The 12,427-nt window shown below is 34.7% G+C and overlaps 1 protein-coding gene across 1 annotated transcript; it reads right to left on the reverse strand.

Annotated features, from left to right (window-relative positions):
* Positions 1 to 230: 230 nt before the first annotated feature.
* Positions 231 to 4,156, reverse strand: LOC139893044 (systemin receptor SR160-like). Its single transcript, XM_071876181.1, has one exon. It carries the CDS (start codon positions 4,060 to 4,062, stop codon positions 475 to 477), a length of 3,588 nt encoding a protein of 1,195 aa, XP_071732282.1. The 5' UTR covers positions 4,063 to 4,156; the 3' UTR covers positions 231 to 474.
* Between the last annotated feature and the right edge of the window lie 8,271 nt (positions 4,157 to 12,427).

Here is a 12,427-nt window from a genome sequence, read left to right on the forward strand (position 1 = left end):
GTTAAACAAAATCAAGAGAATTGTATTTTGCTACCCACTTGTAAGTTTTTACTCCATAAAGGCGTAAAATGTGTTTAAAAGGCCATGTGCCTCGTTACTTTGCAACTTTTGAAAAACTAGTCAATGACTAAAAGTAAAATCTTGAGAAAATAAAATGGATAATAGTTAGGACTAAATTAAAACCTAAAATTCAAAACGTTTGCTTGAAAACTATGGACAAAACTCAAAAGTAACTTTTAAAAACTAATAAAACGATTTCCTTCTTATGTATATAACAAGATTATCCTAGGAGACTAATAATACATACATTTAACCTAGTGCAATACAACAGAGGACTACTCCATGCTAATGTACAACTTTTCAATACATAAGGTACAAGCTACTAATGCACTATCAACCGATTTCTGTTGATGTGGTGGTTCTGTTCACTTCATGAAGATCCCCCCATTGCCATCTGCAAAAACACAAAGGTTACTATGTACCTAGTTCCCCGTCTTCTTTTATCGTCATCTCAACGCTGAAACTGGCATCATCGGTCGTTGTGACATCGGATGTCGTGGATTCAAACGCTGACCCCGCTTGGATCTCTTTAAACATAGCCATAACCTGAATCATTGTGGGCCGTTTCCATGGTCGATCTTCTAAACAAGCAACCGCAACTCTCAAATGTTGTAAAAGCTCGATTTCTAAACTCGGATCTTCTTTTAATAATTCCGGATCAAACACATCGCTGATTCTTAATTTCGCGTGTTGTTTCACCCACCCGACAAGATTATTGTCTCCAAAATCTGGTGAATCCGTCGGTTGTTTACCCGTTAACAGCTCAAGTAACACAACCCCGTAACTATAAACGTCTCCTTTTGTTGAACACCGAAAACTTTGGTAGTATTCTGGTGGGACATAGCCCGGTGTTCCAGCCAATGTGCTAACACTCAAATGAGTCTCCATCGCGTTCACAAGGCGGGCCATACCAAAATCCGACACCCGGGCCTCCAAATTTTCATCTATTAAAACATTGCTCGATTTCATGTCCCGATGGATAATGTGCGGAATACAGTTATGATGAAGAAACGCTAACCCCCGGGCTGCACCAATCGCGATTTTTCTTCTTGCGGCCCAATTAAGCTTGATCCCGATTTTTTCTCGATTTAGTAACACATTATCTAAGCTCCCGTACTTCATGAACTCGTAAACCAAAAGCCGTTCTTCTTTAACTCGACAGTAGCCTAGTAACGGGACAAGGTTTCGATGCTTGATTTTTCCGATAGTTTCCATTTCCGCCATGAACTCTCGATCACCTTGACCGCTTACTTGTATGAGTTTCTTGATAGCAACCGTACTGCCGTCTTTCAGTTGGGCTCGGTAGACGTCACCAAACCCGCCTGACCCGATAAGACTATCGTCATGGAACCCGTTTGTGGCGTCGAGAAGATCCGCAAATGTTAGCTTTCGAAGCGGTTTTTCAAAAGCGGCTAGACTAATGCTTAAAGCCTCTCGGTTACTAGTAAGCCGCCACGCACTATCACCCCGCCCACCGGAATACGAGTTTCCATTTCTGCCGCCCTCGATGGTTGAATCCATGGCGGCATCTGCAAGCTTTTTCTTTCTTTTCTTGATCTCCGCCACAACCATAATAACTGCAAAGATACAAAAAACAGAAAACAACAACCCCATTGCGATACTTCCAGCCAACGACGCCTGTTTTCGGTTCATCTTTCGGTGATCAGATTTGGCACCTAAGTTCGACTCGCATTTGGGTAACGGATACCCACATAACCCGGAATTATTCAAGAAACTATTTTGAGGGAACGTATCAAACGGGGCTGATTGTGGAATGAGACCCGATAAGTTATTGTTTGATAAATCGACCTCTCCAAGCATCGTAAGACTCGTTAACGAATTTGGAATAGAACCATTGAGTCGATTATACGACAAATCAAGGATCGCAACATTCTTTAAGCTCCCAAGCGCTTCGGTAATCGACCCGGTTAGCTCATTATGACCTAAATTCAATATGAACAGATAGTACATCGATCCAAGCTCCATTGGCATCCCACCCTGCAACTTGTTATATGAAAGATCAAGAAACATCATCGATCCGTTATGGTTAAAAGTCGGCTCTGTTATTCCTTTATAAACCCGAGTGAAATTACATGGATGTCGCTCGGCCATTCGACCCAAATCTTCTTCTCGAATCCCGCCAAATTCGAGCAAATTTCCCGCACCGTGACATTGTTCACTACCATCGTTCTTGATATAAACGTACGGTTTACCGGTGAGATAAGCATCAGCAATGTAACCAGACTGTTTAAATAAATCAGGTGGGATAATTCCGGTTAACTCGTTAGTATTAAGATCTAACCAAATTAAACTTGTACAATCCCCGAGTTCCACTGGAATGTTGCCGGAAAATGAGTTGTTTCCAAGCTTAAGAATGGCTAGATTCGATAAACTACCAAGAGAAGCCGGAATTTCTCCAGATAACTTATTGTTTGATAACGAAATCCAATTCAAATTGGTGCAGTTACTCAATGTATGTGGTATTGAGCCAGACAAATAATTGAAATCAAGAATTAAGTTCTGTAGTGGCTTAATATACATGAGTTCATGTGGGATTTCGCCGTCTAACTCATTAAACCAGATGATTAAATCTTGAAGTTTCGACAAGTACTGAAAACTCGTAGGGATTTTGCCAGTGAGATAATTAAAACTCAAATCAAGAGAAACTAATTGAGAACAGTTACTAAGACTTGAAGGTATTGGACCTGTTAACCAATTGTTTTGAAGATACAACACTTTTAAACTAGTATTTGTATCTTGACATAAACCAGAAGGAACCCCACCTGAGATCTTGTTAGAACTCACATCCAAAATCTCCAAATTAGTCATTTTTGATAAAGATTCAGGCAAAAAACCAATGAAATTGTTAAATGCCAACGCTAAGGTCTTCAAGTTACTAACTTGCAAAAGGGTTTCAATGGGTAACTCACCGGAGAAATTATTCCGGGAAATATCAACAGTTTCCAGTAAAGAACAAGACTTTAACCCTGCCGGAACTGTGCCGGAAAGATTATTGCCGGAAACATTCAGCTCCACTAACGTTGAACACTGATTTATAATGTGCTCAGAAAACCCACCTTGAAAATGATTAGTAGATAGATACAGATACCGTAAGTTACCGTTCACCGGAAAAGCCGGTACCTCGCCGGATAAATGGTTCTGTGTGAGGTTAAGGTATCTGAGACGGTTACAAGACGACAAAACACCGGAAACTTCACCGGAAAACTTGTTGGATGATAAATCAAGATGTTGTAAGCTCGAACAATCACGAAACGAAGGAAACCCAGTTGAGAAATTGTTTGCAGAAAGATCTAAATACTCCAAATTAGGACAACCAAACTCCGGCAAGTCTCCGGCGACCTTGTTTCCGGTCAAAGACAAATACTTGAGCTCCGAACACCCATTTGATAAAACCCAATTAACCACACCATTTGACGTTATCCGGTTATAAGACAAATCAATCACCTTAATTTCCGGCGGCTTCAAGTTTAACTTAACGCCGTTAAACTCAATCCCGTTACTTGACAAGTTAAAAGAACTGAGCTTACTACACGGCGTGAACGTCGTTACACCCGAAAAATCACCAGAAATATCATTTTGTGATAAGTCAATAAAAGTCAACGATGGACTACATTGCGAATGCGAAGAATCATAAGTAAAAGCTCCGGTGAGATTACAATTATTCAAGATTAGGGTTTCGAGAAACGGAAGTGACATTAAATCCATTGAGATTATATCAAAAGATGACATTAAATTTGTACCACTCAGATCTATAGATACAACTTTACTGTTCTTGCAAATAACGCCAATGAAATTACATACCTGATTTTGAGCTAACCAATTTGATAAAACATTTGGGTTTCTAGAATCAACAGAAGATTTAAAGGATAAAAGCAAGTGAGATTCATTGACGTCAGCATTAACAGAAAGTAACAGAGAGAAAATTAACAAAAAACCAAATGCTTTCATCATCATCATTATCATCATCGTCGTCGTCATCATCTTCAATTCATCAGCAGGTTGAGGTTGATGGCTTTAAAGTATCAAATTAATTGGTAACATTCTGAAGAGAATTTTAGAGAGAGAGGGATAGTAGGATTTTAGAGAGAGAAAGTTAGAATGTGGTCAAACAAACACATGAATAATTAAATATGATGAAGGAGAAACAGCTAGCTCACATGGCATGTGACCCACCCCGGGGTTGAGGTTTGCATGGAGATTGATGATTATAAACAAACACTGCCAAAAGTACTAGTTTTGAAGCATAAGGTACAATAATGTTGGGGTTAAGGTTTCTTTATCAAGACACAAGAATACAAAATGGAGTAAAATACTAACAACAAATGCGAGTTTTAATATAAAGACTTTGGGAATAATGATTTACGTGAATACGGAATTATTTAAAAAAAAAAATGTGTTTCCCTCATCTTTCTCAAGATAAATGTTAATTTATATAAAAAATTGTGATTTGGTCTGTGGTCGGCCTTCTTTATGGGAAGTCAGGAGTTCGACCCCCGTTGACTACATATTTAAAACACAATTTCATCTATGTCATGAAGTATCCACTCATGGCACATTTCCCATATCGTTTGGGGGTAAAGGGGAGGGGGTTTTACTTGGCCGTGCCCTTGGATCGATTTCAAGGTTTCCTCCCGGGCATCGATGGGGGCGGGGTTATTATCGCTGCATCGGCATAGTCGAAACGGAAGATAATCGCAACGGGTGGTTTAGTCCTCCTCGGGTGATCCTATTCGCTGTCCAAAAAAAAAATGTTAATTTATATCTCCATATATACTAGTTTTATGATACCGCACGCTTTACAGAGATTATAAATATATGTTTTCACAAATTAAACATCGAGCTTAGGGTCCATATATAATATCGAATGATTAACGTATTTAAAAACGGTTAACTGATAATTCAATATTGAAAAAAGAAAATTAAAACACAAATAAACCAGTTCTCTAACAAAAGTGATGGTGTTGTATATTGATTTGTCCAAATTAATAAATACATATGCATATATGAATGATAAGTTGTAACTATAAAGATATAATATATATTACATATGCATATATGAATGATAAGTTGTAACTATAAAGATATAATATATATTTACGGTGTAATAGAGAAAATCAATTTGATTTATCTAAGTTGATTTATAATTATAATTAATTGGTCGAAGTAAGACAAATTACCTATCTGGAATCAGATTCATTCGTTTATGCGTGATCATCCGGGTGATTATATTCTTTTTGGAGACCTTAATGTTGTGCGGTTTGAAGATGAAAGATTTGGATCCGAGTTCATCCAAATTGAGGCTAATGATGTTCATGTGTTTATTGTTGAAAACGGTTTGGTAGATGTGGCTCTAGGTGTGACGACCCGGAAATTTCTGACCAAATTTAAACTTGATCTTTATATGTTTCCGACACGATAAGCAAAGTCTGTAATATTGAGTCTCAAAAGTTTTGGAATTATATTCATGTAATCAATTACCCTTCGTCTGTTCTCGACGATTCACGAACGATTATGTGTAAATAGATATGTATGTATATATATGTGTGTGTATATTAAATTGAGAAATAATAATAAAACATTAAACGGTTTGGTTGATATGAAAATAAGTTATGAAATCTATTATATGACTTGAAAACGTTAACAAAGTATTAAACGTATAACGATATACTTATTCGTTTTAGATAAACATCTACGTAATAAAACGTGTTATGTGAAACGTATATATATATAGACAAAGTATATCGAACATATATATAAGCGGTTTCGAATACAATTAATAGATATAGTAACACTTGATTGTTATTAAACAAGTTAATACAAACTTATAAGGATTTAAAATAAACATAAGTTCTAGTAATAGATTATGTGATCTGAATATAATTAATTTTAGAAGAATAAATGTTATAATAGTTAGTTGATTTAATTTCAAACGTACGAAAATATTTTCAGTCTAAAAAGAATTCTATTACTAAAATGTTTTATAATATAATTTGAATATGTATATAACACCTAATTAAAGTTTTATAAATCACAAGTACATATAATTATTGTTTAAAAACATTTTGAATATATAAAGTTAGAAAATTTAATTAAAGCTTTATATTATAAATATAAAACGTACTACGATATATTTTGAAAGATTAACACATTTTACAATATGTCAAGAAGTAGATTATTAAAGTTATTATCATTATCTTTTATTGTTATAAATCTTAGGGATTATATATAACTATTAGAGTGTCACGTCTTCTTTAAAAACGAATATAACTTTATAAATATCTAGAACCACTTTTGACAAATTGTTACCGAGCCATTTTATTAAAGATAAAGGTTTTAACGTTATCTTAAAATTTAGAATCTTTCTAGAAACCTTTTGACAAGTTATAAATAATAACGGTCCGTGATTTAATTGAATATAAATATATAAATAACTTGCAACGTGTAATTAAAAACGTGTTTATATATATTTCGAATTATTTAATAAACGATATTAGTATTCGATTAGTAATTAGAATATTTGACAAGTTAGAGTAAACGCTAGTACATAAATGATTCATACCAATTTATGTTATATTATGAAAACGATTTTAAATTATATAATAAACTTTGAAATATAATTAGTATTTGAAAAACTAAATATTATATTATTAAATAAATAGTTCTAAATTTATATTTCTAAATGAATACATATATATATATATATATATATATATATATATATATATATATGTATATATATATATATATATATATATATATACATATATATATATATATATATATATATATATATATATATATATATATATATATATATATAAAATAGTATTATTTTAAATCAAAACGTTTTATATCAAGGTTAATATTATATTTTATCATTTTGTAATATATATATATATATATATATATATATATATATATATATATATATATATATATATATATATAAAATAGTATTATTTTAAATCAAAATGTTTTATATCAAGGCTAATATTATATTTTATCATTTTGTAAATATATATATATATATATATATATATATATATATATATATATATATATATATATATATATATATATATATATATATATATATATTAACGATGATTTAAAGAAGCAAATGACCAAAACACTCAAATGAATAAGTTACACTTTGAGTGGGATAGTTTTCATTGATTCGAGTCTTGTTATTGATAAAGATACATTGCACGAAATATAAAGTATCAATTTTCTAAGCGTACGAAAATGCGTTCGAGAAACCGGAACCGGGATGTAAATCGAGCGTCAACGTATAAATCTTTGGAACTAAAATTTCAAGTTAACTATGCACATGAATATAATATAATATATAATTAATTATATACATTAAATATATAAATATATATTATATATGTAACGACCCAACCCGTTATCCATCTAAAAACGTGCTAGAAAAAAATTTTCTGGGACAGTTCATCTGGACGGCGTCCAGCTATCTGGACGGCTTCCAGATCTGAAGGAGTGGACGGCGTCCAGCCATCTTGGACGGCGTCCAAATACACTAAAAAGTTCTGATCAGTTTTACAATTACACGCGGGCGAAAAACCCGCTTCCCGACACTTCTAAACCAAAACACTTTCACAATATGTTATAATAGTTAAACCTAAGAGTTTTCCACAATAAAACCGAGTTTTACAACACCGGGCCCACGTCGACCCAAATTACTACAGAGTGACCATTTCGACCCATTTTAGTTTATACAAAACATAGTCCGAGCATGGGATTGGGGATACGCTACCCAATCCTAATCAAATCCAAAAGCACATCTTCTAAAGCAAACTACGCAAGTCCACTAGTCCCCGCGCTTACCCGAGCCACCGCATCCATGCAATTTATAAAAATGTAAACAACGAGAGGGTAAGCTAACGCTTAGTGAGTGAAAATATACTACATACATATATATGCATAAAATGGACACGCCACACAAATAATCAAATACCGCATACTGGAGCATCCATGCATAAAGGCAAGCTAATCTAAGCATACCGTACGATCACTAAGCAACAAGCTAAATATGCAACAACAAACATAAGTTCACCAACGACGATGTGAACAATGCCAAGAAGCTACATCTGGAGGATTAGCTACATCACGACAATACAGAAATATATACATAACAATATATAAACGAATAAGGTTAACCCCTTAACCCATTACCGAATACCAAACACCACAATGAAGATTGACCGAACTGCACGAGCCTTAGTAATCCGAAACCACACGAGATTACTATCTTCAACAAGACAACATCGAGGTTGGCCGAACTACACGAGCCTTAGTAATCCAAACTACACGTGTGACGATCGCTCCAAATCCATATGGACGAACACGTCATTCATTGATTTCATTGCGAGGTATTTGACCTCTATGTGATACATTTTGTAACATTGTATTCGTTTGAAAAGGTATTTCATAAATGAATATATAAATTCCAGGTTTTTAACATCTGATGATTCCTACGTATAGACAATCACCATTTAAATGATTTACAATAATACATCTGTTGACAATACAGTCAAAATAAGATACATGGTAATGGTTTGGTGAATGCAAGTTTCTTGTATATAGCATGTATGACTCCAAGCACATATCTTGTATCACGTATAAGCAAACAGCGGAAGACTTCTAGAATCCTGAGAATAAACATGCTTCAAGTGTCAACACAAAGGTTGGTGAGTTCATAGTTTTAATATTACACATAATCCGTATATCAACGTGGATTACAAAAGTTCAGTTGTTTTATTCAAAACGTTTATCAATAGCTTTTACATAAAAGGTGGATCACAAGATTTCAGTTGTTTCATCTGAAACGTTTATCAATCGGTTCTACAAAATTGAGCACCCTGGTAACTAAACTTTAACGTTTATATAATTTGTACCCTTTGTATAATCATCTTAATAATACACGCAAACCAACGTGTACGCTTCTCAAATAGCATACGTCCGTTAAAAGGCTAGTGCTCTAGCTCGGACGGGGATGTCAAGCCCTATGGATCCATATATAACTACTCGAAACCACCAGTTCTTATAACTGGCAGTTACTAGTTACCAAAGCTAAGGGATTTTCGGTTCAAACTCGGTGTAGAATTTAGTATGTACTTGTATCCATTGCGTTTAAAATAAAGTGCATGTATTCTCAGCCCAAAAATATAGATTGCAAAAGCAATTAAAAAGGGAGCAAATGAAACTCACGCATATAAATATTGTATATCGGTTAATAAAGCATTTGCATGTATTCTCAGCCCAAAAATATAGAGAGTAAAAGGGATCATATGAAACTCACTGTTTAATATTGATATACAATATTGTAGGAAAGCACGTAGACGCATCGGAGATGATAAACACGAGGTTTGATTCGCAAAAATACCCCCGAACATTACCCATAATTTCCTTGGCAATAACCCATATTTTCCTTAGCTCTAGCTCGCTCGGAAACTTGTTTTGAAAATTACTTGGACAGCACTCCGTCGTAATATTTTATGTACATTATTATTTTTGTATCGCAAAAATAATAATACTAATAATAAAAATAATAAGATTAATAATAATCTTATTATTAATAATAATAATAATAATAATAATAAATAATTAAAATAAATACGGAGTAATATGTATATTTGTGTATGTTTGTGTGATAATTAAGCCAGAAACTCGATCAATTTATAGAACATTTTCTGAAAAAGCACCCCATGCGATCGCATGGGATTTGTGCTTCAAGGCCATGCGATCGCATGGCACCCTGGGACAGCTCACAAATTTTTAACTTCTTGTTTGTCGACATAATTTTATATTATATATATAAATATAATATATTTAATTTATATAATTAATTATATATTATATTAAATTCACGTGCATAGTTATCTTGTAATTTTTGTTCCGATAAGTCGTATGACGCCACTCGACTTATGTCCCGGTTCCGGTTTTTCGAACGTCCTTTCGTACATTTAGAAAACTTGCATTTTACGTTTCGTGTCACGTACCTTTGTCAAAATATAGCCTTAAATTATCCATAAACTATGTCACTCAAAGTGTATCTTATACGTTTGAGTGTTTTGGTCATTTACTTCTATAAATCATCGTCTCACTATTTGTTAAAATACATTTTAAAATAGTGTTTTACTGTAGCAATTCACTGTAGCAAAGTCAATTTCACTGTAGTAAATAGTGATTTTCGAAAACACTGTAGCATTTTGAGTAATGTGGCAATTTGAAAACACTGTAGCAAATTAGTGTTTTACTGGTTCATCTTAAACGTTTTAGTTAACTTATCTAAATATCAATCGAATCAATAATCTAATGTTATTATCGTTTACTAAATAACTTAAAATCATATATATTCAAATAGATATTTAAATCAATAAGTTTAATGTACGGTATCAAACAATTAATACATTGTTACCTTTTCATGTTATAGTATATATGTATCTATTTACATATAATTGTTCGCGAATCGTCGAAAACAACCGAAGGGTATTTAAATATATAAAAGTAATTCAAAAATTTTGAGATTCAGTTTTACAGACTTTGCTTATCGTGTCGGAAATGTTAATCATACAAAGATTAAGTTTAAATTTAGTCGAAATTTCTGGGTCATCACAACACGAGATCACTACCTCAATAAGATGACCGAACTACACGCGTCACCGTGAATTCGAACTACACGAGACTCACTTCCGATAAGATGACGGAACTACACGCGTCATCGTGAATCCTAACTACACGAGATTCACTTTCACAATTCAAAACCCATGGTCACGGGATTATAAAATCCACCACATCGGGGTTATCCACAACACAATAATATCAACCCTTCGCCATTGGGGTTATGTACTCCACATCACAAACACGTGTGATAACGTACACACAAAACATGTACCTCGCCAAAGGTGGTCAACCAAAACGCACAACCGTGCCAATTGGGCCTAAACGCAAGTCCATCAAATCCACCTATATGTGAAGTGAGCTCTATAACCGAGAACCACTTCACCCGACCCGCACCCATCCTACACATACATATGCACATAGGATATTAACACTCACCTTGTCGCCTTGATGAGGTGCCACCGAATAATCCGCAACCCGTCAATGGAAAGTACCTATTCCATTATCACAAAACACACAACACAATTAGGGTTAACTTACAAACTAACCCATTTGACACTTAGTGCAAATTCGACCCAAATGCACTTTCAAGCACAAAACGCGCCCAAACTAACCAATAATCACTAACAATGGTGACAATGGTCCTAATACGCCAAATACACCCAAACACAAGTGTTAAACACTCGTCTTGCCCATTTTGACATCAAAAACCCTAATTCGACCCATTTCAAAATTAGGTAACCAAACACTCCCAAAAGTGTTCCAACACTTCCATAATCACTAACCCTAGTGATTAAACTCATTTTCAAAGCCTAATCAAGGCCAAATCGTCAACCAACCCAAAACCCGCCAAGTGACAAGAATAACTAGTCACCATAAACCCATTTCATCATCTAAGAGGGTTTCACAACAAACTAGCTCAAAACCCTAACTTGAATATCAAATCTAACAAATGAAATTCAGAGTTTGAGCTTACCAATATTACCACAACATAGCTAGGAGTGAGATAGACAACTTTAGAACCCGAGCTTTGACGAGAATCCGACTCCTTCTTCTCCAAATCAACCCCTCTCTCTAAAACTCTTACTCTCTCACTAGAACAAGATGAGAGTGTTTGGTTGGGTGTTAGTGGAGAAAATGAGGCTCCTAGAACTGATCTTGGGACGTTAACTCGTTCCATATGTGAAAATACCATTTTGCCCCTCTAAATATCTCAAAGTAAAACAGCTGGCCCGACAGACAAGTTGGACGGCGTCCAACATTCTGGACGACGTCCAGTTCTTCGCTGCTGGACGGCGTCCCAAACACTGAAAAGGCAGAAACAGAAACAGGGTGTTACAACTCTCCCCCACTTAGAATCGATCACGTCCTCGTGATCTTCATCATTTAACCGAACGGACCACACCCAACGGTCCTCGAACATAAGTCCCTATTCGACTTTCCTAGACAATTCTTCCCAATGAATCATCCTTTAACAACTAAATCGTCACCCGTGATTTATCAAATCACGATCCGAGCGCTAAAACCTTATTCAATCTCTCACATCGGGAAGAACTCAACCAATCTCGAACCGAGATATCAATCCCCTAGCGTACCCTTACCGAGTACAATGCTAAAAGCAACCAAGTCAACCTAAGGTCAACAACACGAAATGATGGAGACCGAAACAAACGAATCCTTACGGATAACACCAATCACTAAA

This window comes from Rutidosis leptorrhynchoides, chromosome 2, assembly GCF_046630445.1.
Source record: "Rutidosis leptorrhynchoides isolate AG116_Rl617_1_P2 chromosome 2, CSIRO_AGI_Rlap_v1, whole genome shotgun sequence".
Taxonomy (NCBI): Eukaryota; Viridiplantae; Streptophyta; class Magnoliopsida; order Asterales; family Asteraceae; genus Rutidosis; species Rutidosis leptorrhynchoides.

Bases quoted from the DNA above. Each gene is read 5' to 3' on its own strand.
- LOC139893044 (XM_071876181.1), bottom strand. From the start codon at position 4,062: ATGATGACGACGACGATGATGATAATGATGATGATGAAAGCATTTGGT.